Source organism: Battus philenor, unplaced genomic scaffold, assembly GCF_028537555.1.
Source record: "Battus philenor isolate CCGP_79_NKW_IND1 unplaced genomic scaffold, ilBatPhil1.0.hap1 SCAF_1, whole genome shotgun sequence".
In the NCBI taxonomy this organism is placed as follows: Eukaryota; Metazoa; Arthropoda; class Insecta; order Lepidoptera; family Papilionidae; genus Battus; species Battus philenor.
This window is the reverse complement of record NW_027181661.1, coordinates 5,703,050-5,722,878: the sequence shown is the minus strand read 5'-3', so window position 1 is coordinate 5,722,878 and position 19,829 is coordinate 5,703,050. Positions and strand designations below refer to the sequence as shown.

General features: G+C 33.3%; 2 protein-coding genes across 6 annotated transcripts; one reads left to right on the top strand and one right to left on the bottom strand.

Moving 5' to 3' along the window:
* Nucleotides 1–334: 334 nt before the first annotated feature.
* Nucleotides 335–17,443, bottom strand: wcy (WW domain-containing adapter protein with coiled-coil wacky). Of its 5 annotated transcripts, none has more exons than XM_068766305.1 (11): nt 17,211–17,442; nt 17,068–17,101; nt 16,424–16,685; nt 14,983–15,294; nt 11,223–11,363; nt 5,513–5,646; nt 4,852–5,131; nt 3,111–3,256; nt 2,555–2,682; nt 2,345–2,475; nt 2,195–2,232 (listed from the first exon to the last, which is right to left on the bottom strand). In XM_068766305.1, the coding sequence occupies exons 1-11, from the start codon at nt 17,249–17,251 to the stop codon at nt 2,228–2,230; spliced, it is 1,614 nt and encodes a 537-aa protein (XP_068622406.1). In that variant the 5' UTR covers nt 17,252–17,442; the 3' UTR covers nt 2,195–2,227. The 5 variants fall into 5 exon arrangements, with proteins under 5 accessions (XP_068622568.1, XP_068622651.1, XP_068622406.1 ...); XM_068766389.1 differs by having other exon boundaries at nt 4,852–5,128; nt 17,211–17,441; XM_068766467.1 differs by lacking the exon at nt 2,345–2,475 and having other exon boundaries at nt 335–2,232; nt 17,211–17,440.
* A 1,327-nt stretch (nt 17,444–18,770) lies between these two features.
* Nucleotides 18,771–19,462, top strand: Pfdn1 (prefoldin 1). Its single transcript, XM_068763780.1, has one exon. The coding sequence runs from the start codon at nt 18,838–18,840 to the stop codon at nt 19,210–19,212; it is 375 nt and encodes a 124-aa protein (XP_068619881.1). The 5' UTR covers nt 18,771–18,837; the 3' UTR covers nt 19,213–19,462.
* Nucleotides 19,463–19,829: the final 367 nt, after the last annotated feature.

Below are 19,829 nucleotides of genomic sequence, written 5' to 3'. Positions count from 1 at the left end.
CTAACATGAACATGTTTATAGGCGGACCCTCAATACTCGACAACGAGTCGTCATGTGCTCCAAGGGCCCGAATTCTGTTTGATCTTTCACAAAACTAGTTTTAGAATCTTTCTTTAGTAAATCATCTACATCGTTAATTGACTCGTATTTATTCGGGCTTCAGTCCTCACGCACACAATGATTATCACAGTATTTCTGCATGGGATGCTTATAACGGAGGGGCGGTGATGACAGCGGTTTACAAATAGCCTATATTATTAAAAAAATAAGAAGGCGCGAGCCGACGCGGTCTCCGCTGGCCTCACCAGTACCCCGACGGAAATCGACAACACAATTACTCGCATTCATTTATTGTTACAATTATTATTAAAAATACTTGGTTTTTACAAAGTTTATACATTGATTGGTCGAAACTGAACATCGGCAGCGATAGAACCGCGCGGGCCGAATCTAAACGTGGCCGCCGTCTCAGTGCACTGTACGAAACACCGACAACGCCCTCTGCCCAACATCTAGATACACAGCTCATGCATTCAACAAAAACCAGGATCATCTACGAATTGATAACACTTACAATAAGCACGTTACAAAACCCAACACCTCACCAATGTCAATGACGATCGTAATAATAAACCTTAATAAAATAATGCTAGTAGTCATCTTAACTATTATCACGATCTTCATTTCACAGCATTGTTTATTGTAGAGTTCAATACAAAAAGAACAATTATTTCGTAGATGAATATTCGTCTTCAATAGACGTTACATAATGGTCGTAAATACTGTCACAAGGAAAACAAGTAATATTGCATTTTAAACGAAAAGTTGTCGTTCTTATAAGATTATACAGGGTGTTTAGTTATGAGGATCAACATTGGTGTAAAAAGCTTCGGGGTAAAAGTATGATTGCTGCATGTGCATGCTGCATGCATTTGCTGTTAATTAATGCATGGTACACCCTATCCAAAAATAAAGGTAATAATATTACAGTGTGAAGTATAAAAATTAATTAATGTTCACTATTGTTCGCTGCAGACTTCATACTGCCAGAATTTATTGAGCTGTTGCATTTAAATAGAAAAAAAAATAATTTAACATATTGTACAATGACTATCTTTATTTTAATTGGAATCAGGTGTAATAAGCTTAAGCTGACAAATGAGCAATACTTTTACTCCCTCAACTCTTCTACTCCTATAACCAATCAACATGTATATGGACTTTTTTATTTTCGCGCCAAAAATGTGTTAAATATTTTGGTGGTGTTAAAAATGGGTGCAGTGATAAATAGAACCGAACTGTACAATTGATTAAAATGGTTTGATGAGGTACTGTGGAGGAATGATTGAACCATATTTTTTGTGAAATAGATATCAAAAGGCACGGGTCATAAGTTTGATTCACCCACGTATGGTCGGAAAGGAACGTTTCTGACTTCAGCAGAGCTGAAGACTGTCCGTCTTCTAGTCCCGGTCTTAATAAGTTGGATAATGATTCAAAATAGCTCACCATACATCATGATCCAACGGAGAATGTGGCATACTCTAAATTTCGTATTAACCACATTGGCAGTGAAATAAATTCGCATGAAAAGAGCGAGGCTATTAATAAATGGCCTCAACATTTAATGGACTGTATGCACCTAATGGCCGACGGACATCCAGCCGGTATACGCTCCTCGGGTAGGCCCCAATTACGTTGACCGACGATTAAGTCCACATCGCCGGAGAGATACTTAATGCAAAACATCATCAACAACATCGCAAAACCGGTTAACGTGGCAATATTTGAGGAGAGCCTATGCCATGCAATGGGCGTCCAAAGGCTGACATAATGAAAAATTCAATGGAGAAAATTTCGAACGAGCTTCACTTTTACAATAATAGATGTTTCATTTAACATAAAAAAAATTTTCCTCATAACAGTATTTATATAAGCGTAGGTTGGGCAGCGAGTCAGTGTTCGGGCGGTGCGCAGAGCCTTTAGTATTGTGGCACTCGAGTGCAGAACACTGAAATGGGGATCTCAAACAGCAGTGGTGCAGTCCGTGTAGGTGGGGCGCGGGGTGGCGACAGTGGGTGCGCGCACATAGGGAAGGCGGCGTCAGGTGATCACGCCGGCGCAGATCGCAGCGCGGCCCGGCCCCACGCCGCCACCTAGTCCTCCGACATGAACGAGTTCTGCGACTTGAGCTCCTCCAGTCGCTCGATTTGCTGCCGGAGGTACATCAGCCTGCGTAAACGTCAATTACACATATTTAAGTCAACACATCTCTTTATAACCACAATTTTCCCAAGGTAGCGGGGGTTAATACTAAAACTATAACGAACAAACACAGACAAACCCGTACTACATTCTCCAACACCTGCAACTACTTGTTTCCTGCAAATAGACAACTCATATACGTGCCTACTCCTAAGAGTTAAGCGACGGCGTGTCATCTGCAGACGTCTCAGTTCTCTTCCAAAGCGCCTCCTTACAACATAAACACAATGTTAAGTAAAAGACACGCACTCATCGCAAAAACAACTGCAATAAGGTGATGACAACTTACTTCTGCTCTTGAAGGGTGGCCTGTATCTCGGTGTGTCGCACGAGCGACCGCGAGCACTTGAGCTCGGCGGACACGCGCGTGCACTGCAGGCAGCCCAGCTGGTATGCTTCTTCCGTGAATTTGTTTGCCTACTCAATAAACTCATTTTTACTTAAGAATCTATTTAAACCTATAGCTAACATTATCCTCATCATTACAGTTACATACAGTTGTACAGCTGTAGAATGCAGATTGTCATTACTGTCTGAATATGCTGTGACTTTATTTATTTCTTTACTTACTCTGTCAATGGTCAGCCGACGTCAAAATATACAGAGATTAGTTATAAGTGTAAAAAATCCTTAAAGAATTGAATGTATAAATCACTTATCCGTCAGCAAACACCTTTAAAGCTGTAAATTACTTATACATTGGTCACCAATGCTCTCTGGGTGACCTTGAGCCTTCTTAAGAGGTATCACATCGTAAGCGACCACGTCTTAAATCTGTGATCATGATCTCCACCATACTAGAGTGTAACGCGTAGATGGTGCGAAAGAGTTGTGAAGCATTGTACCTGCTTCTCGAGTATGTCGGCGGGCCAACCGGTAACGTGCGCAGTGAGATCTGCGCGCACGTAGTTGACAAGTGAGGGCGTGAGCATAGGCGGCGCGTGTTGCAAATTTCCGCCCACTACTGAGGAGTAGCTGCCCAGGCATTCCACTGAAATAACACACCAGTACGCGATATTCATAATATTATCCACTATGAAACATTATTTTTTCTCGTAAGCCCCTCTCTGGTTTTGGACAGGGCTTTACATTTTTATTGTACATATTAAATGTATAACATTATTTCTATTTTTTAAATATTTTTTATTATTATATATATATTTTGTTTATAATTTTTGTTTATAATTTCGTTTTCATTTCCTCCTGTTTTTACATGCTTACCCGACCTATTTTATTTTTTGTGACCGTTTCTTTTGATCACGCCATCAACTATAGCCCTGCAGTATTTGAGAAGCGCAGGCTTATCTTTATCGTCAGTTATTAGCGAGGCGACGCTGTCCTCACTTATATTTTTCGCTAGCAAGAGCTCGAAATCACATAGGAGTCATCGGAATGCGGGACAGTTGGCCATCAGATGCACCGCTATGCATCATTTATAGTGTTCGTCATGAGAAAAATGCTAAAAAACCTAAATTGATAGAAACTATAATTAAATTAATCTTCCCCAAAATGGCTTACTTTAACAAATTTTGAACAAAAAATATGGGACGAGTGTCCCAAGCGCGCTTTGATCTAAGGACCTATTCTAAACTTTACATTAAAAAAAATACATTTTTGGATTCATTTTCTAATTATCCTTAGTACAGTAGTTTGAGCAATTCATTCTCAACCTATATTTGCTTCTAAATATATACTTTTAATAGTTTTTGTTTATTTTATGTATAAACACTTAAATTTCGTAATTTTATTTAAGTATAGACCGCCCACTGCAAGGCATACACGCCTCTCCCAAAGATCGGTTGGCAGGCGGTGTGGCAATCGCATTGTGATATAATGGTATGCAGAGGACACTGCTCTCCGTCTTCTAGCAACTTGTTGGAGAGCAATGGCAATCCCAAATAATTAATGTATAGTGTAAATTATATAAGATCGTAACTCATTCCTTACCGCTGGGATACCACTACTCTATTTTGAATTTATTCCATGATAATTTAGTGACACCATTATTAAACGTTATTTATCTAAACATGTCAATTAAGAAGCTATTTAATAGAATGCTTTCACTGCTGCCCAAGTAGCATTTGTAAATTTCATGGATTCTAATGGGCAGAGCTCAGAGTACGCTTAGTCTAAAACTTCTTGATCCTAAGACTGCTTGTAGCCTTTTCTTGGGACATTATCATATTACTATTTTAGAGGATTGGGAAGCAGCTAACTTCTCAGATCGCTTAGGCGGAAGCTCCATGGAATGAAAGGGTTCAAGAGCTCCCACAAGAGGACTTCTGTTTAGGCATCACTCATTGATAATATCATAGTATGCCTACTCATGAGAGCTCGAGGGTCAAATCTCGACTTGTGTGGTTTATAATTACCTCGCTAAAATGACTACCACTTTTATATGATTATTTTGCAAGTGGCGACACCTACAGTCGGTGAATTTGTTGAGGGCAGTAGAGATCAATGTAATGAATCTATGTTTATTTTAAGAACTGGGCGATCACGAAACCGATTGATCAATTGTGGAAAGGATGTGAATTGTTTTTATACAATGCGTATGTGACTGTATTGAAATATAATAACACTAACTTTTCCTGGGCAACGCTGTGTCGAGGTGCAGCGGCGGTGCGTGCGGATCGGTGTTCTCGGAGTGCGTGGGCGTGGGTGGTCCGGCGTCGCGGTGCGGCGTGTCGGCGCCGCTGTCGGCAGTCCCGCCGCTCACAGCGCCGCACGACGCGCTGCCGCCGCCGCCACCCGCAGCCACACCCGCCTGCGCACCGCATCCGCCCGCCGGCGACATGCCGCCGTTGTTCGCCACGGGCACCGCTACGATCCGCGGCAACGCAGCCGCCAACAGAGACCCTGTCTGCTAACAAAAGCACAGTCAAACAGCATTCTTTAATTCTTCTTACTATCGTCATTATCAACCACAATAAAACATAAACATATAGTCAGTAAATATAGTATAATATGACTCTTTAGAAATCATGTAAACAAATGATGTATTATTAACACTCTATGCCTTTTAATCGCGTAGTGTATATTATTTGACATTATTAATTGACAGCAAACGAGCTGTACATTCATCATCCAATCAACTTGGTATGTTTTGCAGAACTACATCCAGATAATAGACGTTAAAAAAGTGATCTAATAAAAAAAATCCTTGAGAATACTTGAAAAATCACATCTTACTAAAAAAATGCTTTAACTTTATCAATAAAATTAAATGTGAAAGGACAAAACTAACCGTTTGATTAGAGTTGTCCAGAACAACCACGGGAGGCACTGTGGTGTCGGCACGTGACGGCTCACGCACGTACGAACCTTCCGAAAGAGGAGTACTACGGTCCGGTGAAATATCCATATCTTGCGCCTGCCCCTCTGTGAAATAAAACAAAACCCAGTTAGAAAATAACTAGCGATTAATAAATAATAAATGGTAATAATAAATAAATTTTCAATCAATCAATACAAGCCAACCGCACCATACAAGCCGGTCGTTATAACTTATACGATCAATCTTGTATATTTTATAATACACAACTAATCGATTCTAGACATGAATTAACAATTAATGATGACAATTCGAACAAACACGGGATTACGGTCCACAAGTAAACACACGGGCGGTTCTTCTGTCATATTAAAACGAGAGAAAACCTGACCTGAAGATTCCGACAACCAAGTATTCAACAACTGCATTGTATAAACAAATCTTACAGAATAAGACGATCGTCAACAATTAAAATTAATTTAACGCAAACTATGCACTTGAAATAATAAAAGATCCATAAATGTAATTAGTGTGATGTCGTACGCTTTCTATAACAATTGTCAAAAAGATCAAGAAACGTGCACCGCCAAAAATTATTATTCGGGTAGCTGGAAAACCAGCACAGAGTAGTCATTTAAAAGAGATATAAAGTACCAATCCTGCTGGTTTTATACTTTTTTTGCTTGATCTACATTTATATATCTTGTGTTTTATTTACATTTTGCCCTCATCTATATTTTATAGTAACAAACGGATCACAGATTCGTCGTTGTTTTTTTCATATTTTAACTTTTTACATGACAATTTCAAAATTTACTCACGTCAACACATTATATCTCGTCACACAAATTTAATAATTTTAAAATTATTACGTTTAATAGAATCAATAGTTTATAATATTCATAAAATGGAATTAATATATTTTTTTAATTTCTCAATGTTAACTGTTAAGAAAAATTTCTACAACGTCTGTTTGTCGGAAGACATTTTCTTTTTTAGTTTTTATATGAGAATCTAAATTAAATTATTATTAGACTTATTAATTTAGTTATTTTTCTTAACAGTGGTTGTTTGGTAATTACGTTTTTAATTGTGGATAAGCTTACAGATTTTTTTGCCAAGGTAATTTTCAAAACAGTCCTGTCAGTTTGGATCGTAATTCGTAAAAGCCTAACGCTTAGCTAGATTGTATAGCTTTGTCTTTGGGATAGTGGATTCCGTTTACTTAAATTTACTAAATATACCAAACATTACATATTTTCGAAATTCTACGGTGATGATAAGGTTCTCAAAATTATAATATCATAAAATTCTCGAAATTTTACTCTTATCATAGTTTTTAATAGGATGCTCTGTACACGCGCGCTGCAGCGCAGGACATGTGCACCTACCACCCACCTGCGAATGACCTACATTTCTTCCAGAGTCGATATAAACATGAGAAAATAATAAAACGGCGTACGTAACCATGTGAGAAATCTCCTTGTCTAACACTTTTCAATTTATATTTAATATAATAGGTCTTATTTAGTATACAACCGAGCTGTCATTAAAACTATCAGGAAAAAAATTCCGCCGCGTCTTAACCTCAATTCAAAGTCACAAATCTCATTTAGGTTGATTTCTCGTTTAGGTTACGAATACCGTTATTCAAAAGGAAAGTTGTATTTAATAGTTCGATGACTATTGTACTTTCAAATTTTTTTAAAAAATTAGTATTATACGTACAATTAATTTTAATATGCAAGACTTGATATTATTTTAAAGCAAAGAATACGATTATTGATTAATTCTTAATTATACCATCTCAAAGTAAGTTGTCCATCATGTTGACTTGTCTTGTCTCCCCCCGCGGGACCCTCGCAGCGACAGGAGCGCCGGCGCTGGCCCTAGCCCACGTTGGCGAAAACAAAACGTCACGAGACGGAACACACTCACGAGCGTTTCCATGGTAATCGTTATTTTATAGATGAATCAATAATATAAAGCAGAGTTGTTACGACTCATACTATTTATACAACTCTCAACCGCAACATGTACATAAAAATATAACCGATAAGCATACCTAATATGCGTAAATTTTGACATTATTGAAATAATCGTGCTACTGATCACAAAATTAACGAAATTTCAATAATTTTGATCTGCTTTTAACGATATGGTAAAGTATTGTTACAATCAAACGCAATGAAGTATAAAGTTTCATTAGTATTTTTATAAATGTGTTCTACGAAATAATCGATAGACATCGTTAATATTTTTCATTTTGAACTATGGATTTACAATATCAATTTTTTTTAAATAATACTTTTTAAAGTCCTTATTTTATTAGTATTATTTGCATATTTAAATTATTATATTTTTTTGTATAAACCTACACGCAAAGTATAGTTTAGTTAATTGTCAACATAATCCAAAAAATTCTTTGATTGTTTTCATTGGTTGTATGTGTAACAATTTTTGTATAATTAAATGGCAGCATTTGGAATTGTGTTGTTTATTTTATGGTTTAGTTAATGACCATTGTTAAAGTATTGTAAAAGTATGTTGGAAATTATTATTTACGTACAATTAATAACAACACCATCTGCGATTGGCAACATAATACTTTACAGTATATCAAATTGTTTTTTTACTCTAATATGTTGAATCACTACGTATCTACAAGTGTTTAATACATTATAAATATCAATCGTATACCTAATCTAGCCATAAATTTTGTTACTGCCTGTTTACATTCATTTAAAAAATAATAATTTGAATTTCGAACATTAGCTTCTATGATAAAAAAGGACTTTTTTTTCCGCCATTAAAGTAGGTTTTTTTTGTTTTGAAAATGGAGAAGGACACTAAAGAGAATAGGATTGCAGTAATTGAACTATACAATGTAGGTAAGGAGCCAGCCGACATTTTTGATACATTGAAAAAGCTAGGGATTAGTCGAACGTTTGTGTATCGTACCATTCGAAGGTTCACTGAAACCATGTCTGATGATAACTGTGAGAGATCCAGCCGATCGCGGTCTGTATTATCCGATAGAGGAGCACTACAAGCTCAGCTCAGCTCTAAAGAAGCTTCTGAGGTAGTGAGGCCAAAGTTCAGCGAAGCCTTATCCAGCAATATGTCATGGTTTTGTGTGGTGTCTTCTACCAAGTATTAGAAGCGGTAGTTAAACCTCTCAACACCTTATTCAATAACGAATTCTGGACATTCCAACAGGATTCACAGCTCCGGGTCATAAAACGCGCACTACCCAAATTTGGCTTGAGCAAAATGTTCCGTCCCCCGATTACTCGAAAACGACAACGATATAGAAAAAAAACGCCATAAGGCAAAAGTCGGTAACCGAAGTTCGGCCGCCATCTTGAATTTCGCAAATGTCAGATTTTTCCGAAGATCGTGTGGGTAATGCGGAAACTCCATCTAACCTCCCTCTAGACTCCTTCCGGGAGAACGGTGCATCGTTGGCTGGGAGGAAGTTGCAGGATTTTATATAATAATAGTGTTGGTACACAGCTCTAATATTTGACTATCTTTAACATTGAATTTAATATGTCCGATACAGTTTCTAACATTTTGTGCTTTTTATGTCTAGTTCATGGTGATGTTAATACTTACTGAAAATTACTACTGCACACATACCTCTTATAACTTCCTGATCTTAGCTCTCTCTGCTACTTAAGTATTTCTAAAGTGTAAGCCCACTTTATTTATTTGTAATTTTACCTTAGTTGCGGATCATGATCAATTATAATCTTTCATGTACTACAAACTCATTCTATTACCCATATACTTCTAAACCCAAAATAGTTTCTTTATCTTTGTATTTTTAAGACAATCGACTTGAACATACAACATAACATGTTTTTAAATGTTCCAACATAAATTGAATTTTGTTAACTTGTACTTAACATATTTGTACAATCAACATGTCTCACATAAAGCAGTTAACAATAAAAACAATCATATAAAAGATGACTGATATAAACCATTCTCTGGCATGTCGGGATAAATCGAAAAGCAAATGTAAGCAATAAATAGTCTTTGAAACTTAATCTAATGCGATTAAAATAATGGCAAGTTAATTGTATTTGGGACTATCAAAATTTTTCAAAATCGAAACTATTTTTTGTTGTACGTCACACACCACGACAGTGAAGACTGGATAAAATGTACATATTTTATTCACTCTATTAATAATTTATGAAAGTTAATCATTTGTTAAGTGGCATTAAAAATACAAAGACTAGAATAATTAAACCAATGATTTATATTTACAGACCTATTTTACTTACTTCAATGACTTGTAATATAAATTCAATTAAAACATGTGAAATTAGAAAACAAAAACAATGTATTTAAATGTTTTTGATATGTATATTTATTAAGCAATATTATTGCACTTGTAGGACAGACTTCTGGTTTCAGAACTAAATTATTTTTTTAATAAGTAATAATTTAATTAATAATCAACTCTGGCATTTCTGAGATAAATATATGAATTATGAACTCTTATCTCTGATGGTGCCTGTCACCAAAAATGAGCTTGCGTGTCAGAACAGATATGCGTGCAATAAATAGGTGCTTCTCAGCACAGATTACTGCAATCATCTACCTACTGCATGTAGAGTATCTTCTACTTCCATGATTATCTCTATAAAAATCTCAGTACCCATAAATCTTGTAAACTTACTAGCATTTATTTAAACACCTTAAGCAAATGTCTCCTCATCTCCTCCACTTTCTGTCTGTAATCCAAAAAGGATCCCTGATTGAATTATCTCATTCTCCAACAACACTCTTATCTTTAATTAATTTCACTGTTGTAATTGAAGATGACAGTCAAAACTCTCTCCTTTCCACTTCCAACAGCATTGAGAAATAAGATTCCAAAATGCTAATATCGTGTCTACGACAAAAAGTAAAGTTAACTTTATGTAATGTAACCTCTTCCATTGCCAACTATTATTTCTTCTTCCTAGCTTCCATCATGAAAATAAAAAAAATATTCCATTATCAATATTTGTTAATGAGTTCATAAATTTTAATACAGGATTAAATAACTATTTATTGCACAAAGAATTTTCGTAAGTGTTTAATTATCCAAGCACAGGTGGAGAAATACTACTCGGAGAAATTTCATGGTGTCCCACCAGTAGTTTTGATTTACACCGCTTTCTATTAAACCTTTATTTTTATTGCCTTGTAACATTATCAAAACCAATTAATAAAAAAATATGTATTACACATAGCCACGTGCCACATCCTCGCGTAAGATTCTTCAATATTCATATCAAGTATTCATCAATACTTGATAAATTTCAGAGAGGAAGTTAAAGAACTTATGTTGGTTTTAAATTGCAACACACAACTCTCTAATTTCTTGATTTCATAGGCTTCTTGAAGGAAGTTTTTTTTTTATAGATTAATAATAAGACTGAAATATGGTGGTATAGAATCTAAATACAATTGCATGTTAAATGTAGTGAAGACTGTTTAAAAGTGGTTAAAAAATATACCATTTGATAAACTCACTTACTAAATAGGCTAGTTATACGCAAATCCTACAGAAAGATTATCTAGTGAAAGCTACTCTAGTGTAAAATATAGAACGGTTGCCTTGTGAAAGCTACTATACTGGATTGCCATGCTTTATAGATTTTGGTCAGAAGCAACCGCTCACCTTTACCGTCGTGTGCATGCTTGCCGCGCGGGCGTTCGTCCTCATCGCGCCCGTACCAGTATCGCTCCGACGTATTATTGGTGCGTTTGCCCTTGTCAGCAACGCGACGCCCGGTCCGCGATCTCGACCTCTTATCGCGATCTATCAAAACATTTATAGATTTAATAGCGTGTACCGTAACTGACCCACAGTTCAATATTCAATCAAACCGCATATTCTACAATATCGCACTTTAGTGAACCATAAAAACGAAAACCATCTAAAAAATTATTTTAGTTCAAAATTGAAATTGACTGTTATATATATATACGCTAAGGGGTGGCGTGCATGTACATTTGTACAGTAGCACCTTAAAACATATTTCAAGAGGTTTAGGGTAATAATCTTTAACATTATCCCGCCTCTTACCTGGTAAGTTAATGGGCAAACAATATGATCCATGATTTTTTTTAAATTAGGGATTCATGCCATCTAAGGACAGATAACACAAATATCAGTGTGAAGAATATATTAAGCTCATCTGTTTGCTTGATTTATCAATAATAGAATTGTTATACAAGGATCATTGGCTCAAGTTTTTTGAACATTATAAAGCACTAAATGAGTAGGCTGTTTCCTAAAAAAAAAAAAGCTAATAAAGCTTTACTACTTATTACTAATATTTTAGATTTTCAACAGGTTCTTTTTTTGAGTGCACTATTTTTCGCAGCTAAGTCTTCCCAGAAATGATCAAGAAAAATTACCGTTTGCAATTAGACCGCTGGTTGTACTCATTAAATCGATTGTTTTTAAGTTTAAGTAAATAAATAAATGATTAATTATATTGAAATATTTGGCAGCAGCAATATTAGCACATATCTTAAGACTCATAATAGTATTAAAATTGTCCTTAACATGGTAATTTCATTAGTTGCTATATCCTTGTCTGGACAAGAGAACTACTTGCATGCTACAATTTAGTTACTATGTTCTATTTGGTTAACCTCCTATGTCACACCCTCGAATGTTTTAATGTAAACAATTACATTTTAATTCAGCTATAATTTGTACAGCAGTATTTAAAATTTTTATTTATAAAAGTAATTAGCATAGATCATTTACTTTTAATGTATATTGATTTCCTATTCATGTAAATAAATAATTTACTATGGTTGTCAAGAATAATGTATATATATTGCATTTGTGTAACCACTTACTAAAATAAACTTATATTACATATTAGTTAAGTTATTCTTAAATTACAGAGGTGAATCCATTATGTGATCAGCTTTGAACTAATGTTGTTACCAAATATAAACAATGAGATTTAACAAATATTTTGTGAATAAGAAATATAACATTATAGTTATATATAATAATGCTTTATGTACTCGGCTGTCACAATACGGAAATTTTATACTGGCTTACAAGGCATCCATAAAAAATTGTATTTTGTATTTGTTTCAATAAAAAAAATATATTTTTTCTAATGATAAACTGCTTCTATGATCTGTCTAATAATTTCTATTTTATGAGATAAACAACACCTGCATGAAAAGATTCAAATTTTAAGTTATAAATACTAACATAAGCTTCTGACACACTGATTATGCTAAAACAATACTCCATGATACACCTACTCCCTGTGATATGAAACAATGTGATAAGTTTTCAATAAATAATTCAACTATCACCTAAGGCTGCATACACACTAAGTAAATTAAAAATTGATTTGTAATTCTACAAAATCTTTTTTTGGAATACTACACAATAAATGTTATAATTCTTCTCTTTAAATGTACAAGACTTTCTGAAGCATAAAATATTGATTTAATAGTAATTAGCAACAAAAATGAAGTAGTATTAGTAATGAAGTAGTAGTATTTAGTTTGTATAAGGAACATTTGATGTCCCAGAGTAATATATATTAAGTGTAATAATGTTCATTGCAATGCTGCACAAAATATTAATTGATATCTGTGAATTATAAAACTTTAAACCAATATGTTGAATATACTCAAAGTCAAAATAATATTTTTGAAAGTGCCTATGTACCTATAATAGTGCAGAAAGTCATGAGGAATCAACAACCAACAACCTTGTTTATAAAATAGTCATGAAAAAACATTAGTATCTCAAAGTGAATTTCAATTCAATAGAAACTGATAAATTATTCTAACGTTTCCACTGGTGGTGATGAAAATCTTAGAACCATGAATATGACATCAATACATATGGATTCAACATATATTACACATGCAAATAGCGATACTCACAATAGCTCCTCAAATTTTCTCTCTTTTAGATATAAAGGAGCTATTTATAATTTGATGTCTTTACTCACACTAAATATAGTTTTAGTAAATTGGTTACAGTTCTCTTCAACAGTTTATTGTGGACTCTTTTCAAATCAAAGCTCATTAAAGCTTTTCAGTCATTTTAGTAAAAGGATGCCATTATAGGATAGTTTAATTTCTATCAGTTTCGCTATTGGCATTCTCCTCATGACATAAACTAATGATGACTGTGTGTGTCTTGCAAATTGATAAATAAAACAAGTTAAGAATTCCTGACAAGTTCTAGTAAGTGGCATAGAATTATTAAAAAGAAATATTACATCGTAGTTATAAAATGATTTCTGTAATTGTTTATATCTATTTCATCACATTAAACTGTTAATATATTAGATTTAAATAGTTGTTTAAAGACGGGATTTAATAGATGCACTTTAATAGTCTTTATATTTTGCCAGTATAAGTGTCTCTGAATTAAAATTAATTCCTAACCTTCTAATTTTTTTCAAAGATTTTTTTTAAATATTTGAAGAACACTAGAAAAAAATCACAAATGTCATACTGAAAAGTATTTAGTAGTTGCAACTTTAAAAACTACCTGAATACATGGGGTGTCTATAATTCAACAACAGGCTGAAATCGAGCAACAAGCTTGATAGTGGAAAACCCTTAAAAATAAATAATTGAAATTTATGTAACATATGTTTAATATTTTCAAACTTGATTTTAGTAATATTGTATACAGTTTAACAAAAAGCACTATTTTCTTTTAAAAAAAGCTGATTTAAATATGAGTTTTACTGCATCATTCATAAAAGAGATACTCATAGTAGCATGAAAGTAAGTAAAAAATAAGGATTTGTGATAATAATAATAGGAAAAGTATCAAAAGTGCATAAAAACATTTACTTTTTTGAATTTTTACAATTTTATAAATGTGACAAACAAAAATTATTTAATGTTTTGGGGTTAGCAACTACTCCCTTCACTGATCATCTGATTTTGAATGGTCTTGATTTAAAAGACAGCAGATTTGTCTTTTAGGAAAATCCCATATAACCTTTGATCCACATGAATTTTAACTTTGATTATATTGTTATTCATTTGATAAGGGAAACTCAACCAGACCGAATGTTTGTTTAAATGTTGTTTTTTTGCAGTTTAAATTTCCAGGCAACTCCACTTTTTGTGTAATTGTAAATATACAAAAAGTAATATTCAATAGAAGTTACATTAAAAAAGCTGTCAATTTTTAAGTGGTTTTATACATGTCATTAGGTCAGAGGGAAATTTTGAAAGTAACATATATAACTTGAGGTGCTGCTACTTCTGAATCATTAACAAATGATTGAAAATATTCATATAAAAGTTTATAATTTTATTGGCAAATTCTTCTTCATTGCCTAAGTGGGTATTGTGAAAGTCAATATAAAGGAGTGCTCTACTAAAGTGTTAAATGTGTAGTTGTAATTACAAAAGATACTCACTACTCCTGGAAGAATATGTAGAATCTTTGGATGATGTCCTTCGAGAGTCCCACTCCCTAGGCTTCTCCCACTGTGACACTTCACTGATACAGTTATAATAATACTTCTTCCCAGATGAACTAATGTGTTCTGACCATTCACTGATAGAAGGCATGCTTGGTGGTGCACTTCTCTTGTCATATTTACTACTCCTACCGACACTACAGTTCATGCCACTAGTCCGACTTTTTTTCTCAGATTCACATCGTTCATGGTTATTCTTCTCTCTTTCACAATCTTTTCCACGTTTCTCTTTTGGAGATCGGACACTATCTGAAATAATTTGAATGTACATGTTAGAGTCATGTTATACCATAAACCAAGCACCAGTACAATGTGTAGATGAAAATATATCAACAATGTATTACATCAGAAGCCTTAATACTAAATATGACATTCGCATTGTAATTGAAAATATGTTCGCATTTGCCATAATACTTGCTTTCTTAAATTTATAATGTAAACACAGCAATAATGTTTAGAAGTCTAACATTCATAAATATTGTACATAGAATAATCTACAGCATTTATCTGTTGTTATTTAAAAAGTTAAGAGCAAATATTGAGAAAACTTGGTAAATTAATTTTCAAGGTATAAATTAAGGATTTTTGTCACAGTTAATTTGCATTAGGATGCATATTTAAGCCTGTTAAAAACTACAATTTCATTAAGACTTAATCTTCAACTTAAGAAAATTATTAACTCACAAAATGGCATTTATAAAATCAATCTTGACAATTAAATTTAAACAATTAACAATTATGATAACTTATACATTATTCAACATTAAATATGATCACTTTTTTCAAATTAATGGTCACATTTTAGAAAATTTTTATTAGAATATAGTTTCAGAAAAGTGGGGAAATATATGGTATATAATAATGGGTATATTTCTTCAAAATTAAATTATTAGAGCAAATAAAAAATACTGCTAAATTACAGCTAATTATTTTAAAATAAAGTGGCTAATGCACTCATTCCTTTTGAATTTAAAGTAATGGCAAGCTTACACGTTTAAATCTGACTGAAGAATTACATACTGAATAATAAAGCCCATAAATAAAAAGATTTCTAAAGTAAAAGAAACTATCACTTCAATATATAATAATAAATAATTTGCAGCCAATTATGTAGTTGTTGGTGAAATAAACATCAATAAGGTCATATTGTAGATTATCATACTAGACAGATGTACATTAAATACAATAATATGGCTGTACAGACACAATAATAAAAGCAATTGCTTTTGTACACAATTAAATATTGGTGATATCAGTTGAAAAATGTTACTACAGCAACTTTGTTTTCTTCAACAATTCATTATGTATGTAATATACAGAGTGTATGTACAATACTCATTTAGGTTAGACATAGTCATTGTTTATTTAATGCCCTTACCTGTGTACTTATTTCTAGATTGTTTATAGTCTCGATCTCTCTCCTTTTCGGAACCTTTCTGCATGTAGAAATTTCTAGATGTTGCATGTGGCCTATCATCAGGTAGATGGCTATAATGATGGTGTACATGGGTTGAATGTGCAATATGAGCTCCATGGCCATGTCCATGTGCTGACACATTTCCATTTGGTGATCTGAGAGGAGTGTATCGTGCATCAGGGATGTAGTCACTATTTCGCCTCTCTGCCTTAGAGTTGTATTTCTGGAGAGGAAACATCATAATATATTAGAGCCTCTTATATTGTAAGAACTATAGTGGATTAAAAAAAATAAAGTGAAGTTATGTTATTAATATGCACCAATTTATACAAAATTAGCAAAGAAGTTTTTTGCCACAGAAATCGCGACATCATACATACGCTCTTCATTTTAATTGGATTATTCACAAGGGGGTCGGCTAAAATCTAGACGACTTAGTTGACGACAAATTAATTAGCTTTTAATTAGAAATTGAGCGTGTTAACATGAAAAGGACGCTCGTAATGTTATTACGTAGAGAAAGAGCCAAACTAAACATGAAATACATTTATTTACGTATTTTTTCAAACTGATTCATTTAAATAAACATTGTTAACACAACTAACCTGATATGGATGGGTCTGGTGCTTCTCAAAGTACCTGAAAACAGACAAAAACATTTAGTTTGTTCGCATGATTTACAGCACAACTTGATCGGCGACCGCCATCTATATATTGCGAAGCCGAAGCATCGAAAAACGTAACTTACCCATCGCTTATTCGCTGAGGTTTCCTTGCATGCATTACCATCAATGCAAATATACGATTAATTACGGCCTCAGTAATAAATTGCAAAACGAAACCACTATTATTAATACAGTTTTATAGGAGACCGCGATACATCATGATGGACGCCATGTCACATTCGAAACACTCAGGAGAGAGTCGATTGAAACGCAGACGAGATAAAAAGTGAATCGGCGGTCTAAACCTATAGATCGACGGGCAAATCCGACAACTAGGTACTTTGTCTATGATCAAATCATTGTATGTAATGTTTAAAACATTGACGAGAACGATTTGTATTAAAACGTTTTATTTGCAATGCTCATTAAATGACTTTGATGCTTGATAAGCACTTTCATTTGAAAAATCAAACTATTTTCATCGTCGCAGTATTGGCGCTTTTATAGTCTGCCTATGGAAAATTATTATTATTAAACTGTGATATATTATATTGCGAAGAATCCACATTATAAATATTTCTTGCAAACATATAGGGTTTGTTTGTCGATCAGACTGACCTCTTTCCCGAAAAAAAAATAATGATAATACAATAACAATAAATACTATTAAAAATAACCTTAACAGAAAATTTCTTAATGATGTTTATTTATACTGGCGATTTCTATAAAAAAAATAATTTAAACTTGTTTATATCCACTGTCTCAATGATATCTTGTTACAATTGACTAAATATACGACGATACTAGCGCCACTGCTAACAAATTTATTTACCTTATTGTGAAACACGTTAAGTAAAGCCAGAATATCAAAAGAAAGAGAATATTTTCCAATAGGAAAATGCGTAGAATACTGTCATATACCTTTTAAGATAAAACTTCTATGAATGGCTCAATCATTATCAAATTAATAATTTTTGGATTTGATTGAAATTTATAATTTAACACTAACAGTGAAAACTGCGTTCTGGACCTTTTATCATATTAGGCATATACATAATACAATATATGTGTTTTATATAACATATAATATTTATTCGACATCATTTCTTTTCCGCAGAACCCATTTTTGTCGCTTTATCATATGTTTGATAATAAAACAGCTAATGTCATTTATGAGATACATTGCTTATTTTGCTTTACAATGGATTGAAAGTCTTTCGGTATATTTTTGTGTAAACTATAATGGAAGACCGCATTTATAAGGAGCAATAACAAGTTGAAATAAATACTAATATTATAGAATTTCTCAATAGGGATCACCGAGGCGTCTCTATCAGCTAACCAGCAGTAAAAAGGGCCTCGCAATTAGTTTAATTACTGGGTTCATAAGAAAAACAATCTTTTATCTAACATCTATCTAATAAAGTTGAGGTGTATTAACGGACTCGCTGCAGTAAGAGGTATTGTATTAACAAATTTTTAGCAACAATACACTGCTATAAGCGATAACATATTAAAACAAAGTGATAATTGAATTCTTACAACGCCGTAAAAACTGTCTAAAACATCGTGTCATTAAAGATCTGTACGTTAAGGTATTAAAACTGGCAAGACTTACATATATTACTTGCGCTATACGGTGCGTCATTTATAACCTTTCTGTGCCGTGAACGCTTGCAACGCTTGAACGCTTTTTGTTAATCTCAAATCATGGCAAAATCAGTGGATTTAGAATTGCGAAAAGCGTTTAATGATTTACAAGTAAAAACGGTGGAAACCAAGAAAAAAATCCGTTTAATTGATTCCCAAATCTCAACGTTGGTGAAGATGTTGGCTTTAACAGACTTGACGTATCAAAAAGTAATAACTCTACCACCTAACACAAAGACTTATGAGAGCGTGGGCAGAATGTTCCTTCTTACCGAATTAGATCAAGTACAGAATAATCTAAGAAATAGTCTTGATTTAATATCTGCTCGTATTCATGATTACGAGAACAATAAACAATATTTGGAGAGCAATGTAAAGGAAAGTAAAAACAATATCCGTGAAATGGTCCAACATAAAAAAGAAGAGCTAAGTTAAAGCAGACACGAAATTTATTAAAGTTATATGCTTATAATGTTGGCAATTTTTAAATGTTAGGTTTTTAATCTACTTTGCTTGCTATTGTCTTGATAACTATTGCAAATGTTTTTTTTTAAGTAAATATCTAAAAATTAACTATATGACACATAATTTAAACGATTGTTTTAATTTAAACATAATGACGATATAGTTTTAAACTAATAAATTTTAATATGTTGTTAAAATTTCTCCACTTAATAAATGTGTATCTCTGTCTAAAAGTTTTTCATTATATTATAACAATAATCAATCCCAAAAAATCGGAACGAGTGTATGTAAATCTTGTTTGTTTTGCTATTAGTGCAAAAAATTAAATTTATATGATCAGGTTAGATTAAGGATACTTGGAAATTCTTGACTTAAAATTTTCATACCATACATAGCCTAAAGCTAAAAAGTATTTTTTTATATTTACAAATGGTCAATTACATTAGAAATACGACGCGGGAACGCAAATGGAATTCACTGTATTAAGAGATCAGTTGGTACGTTGAACTGTCGGTGTAAAGATTACTTCGCAAACACATACTTAATACGAAACTTTCTGACCGCTCTAACGTTTCAGAATTGCGCCG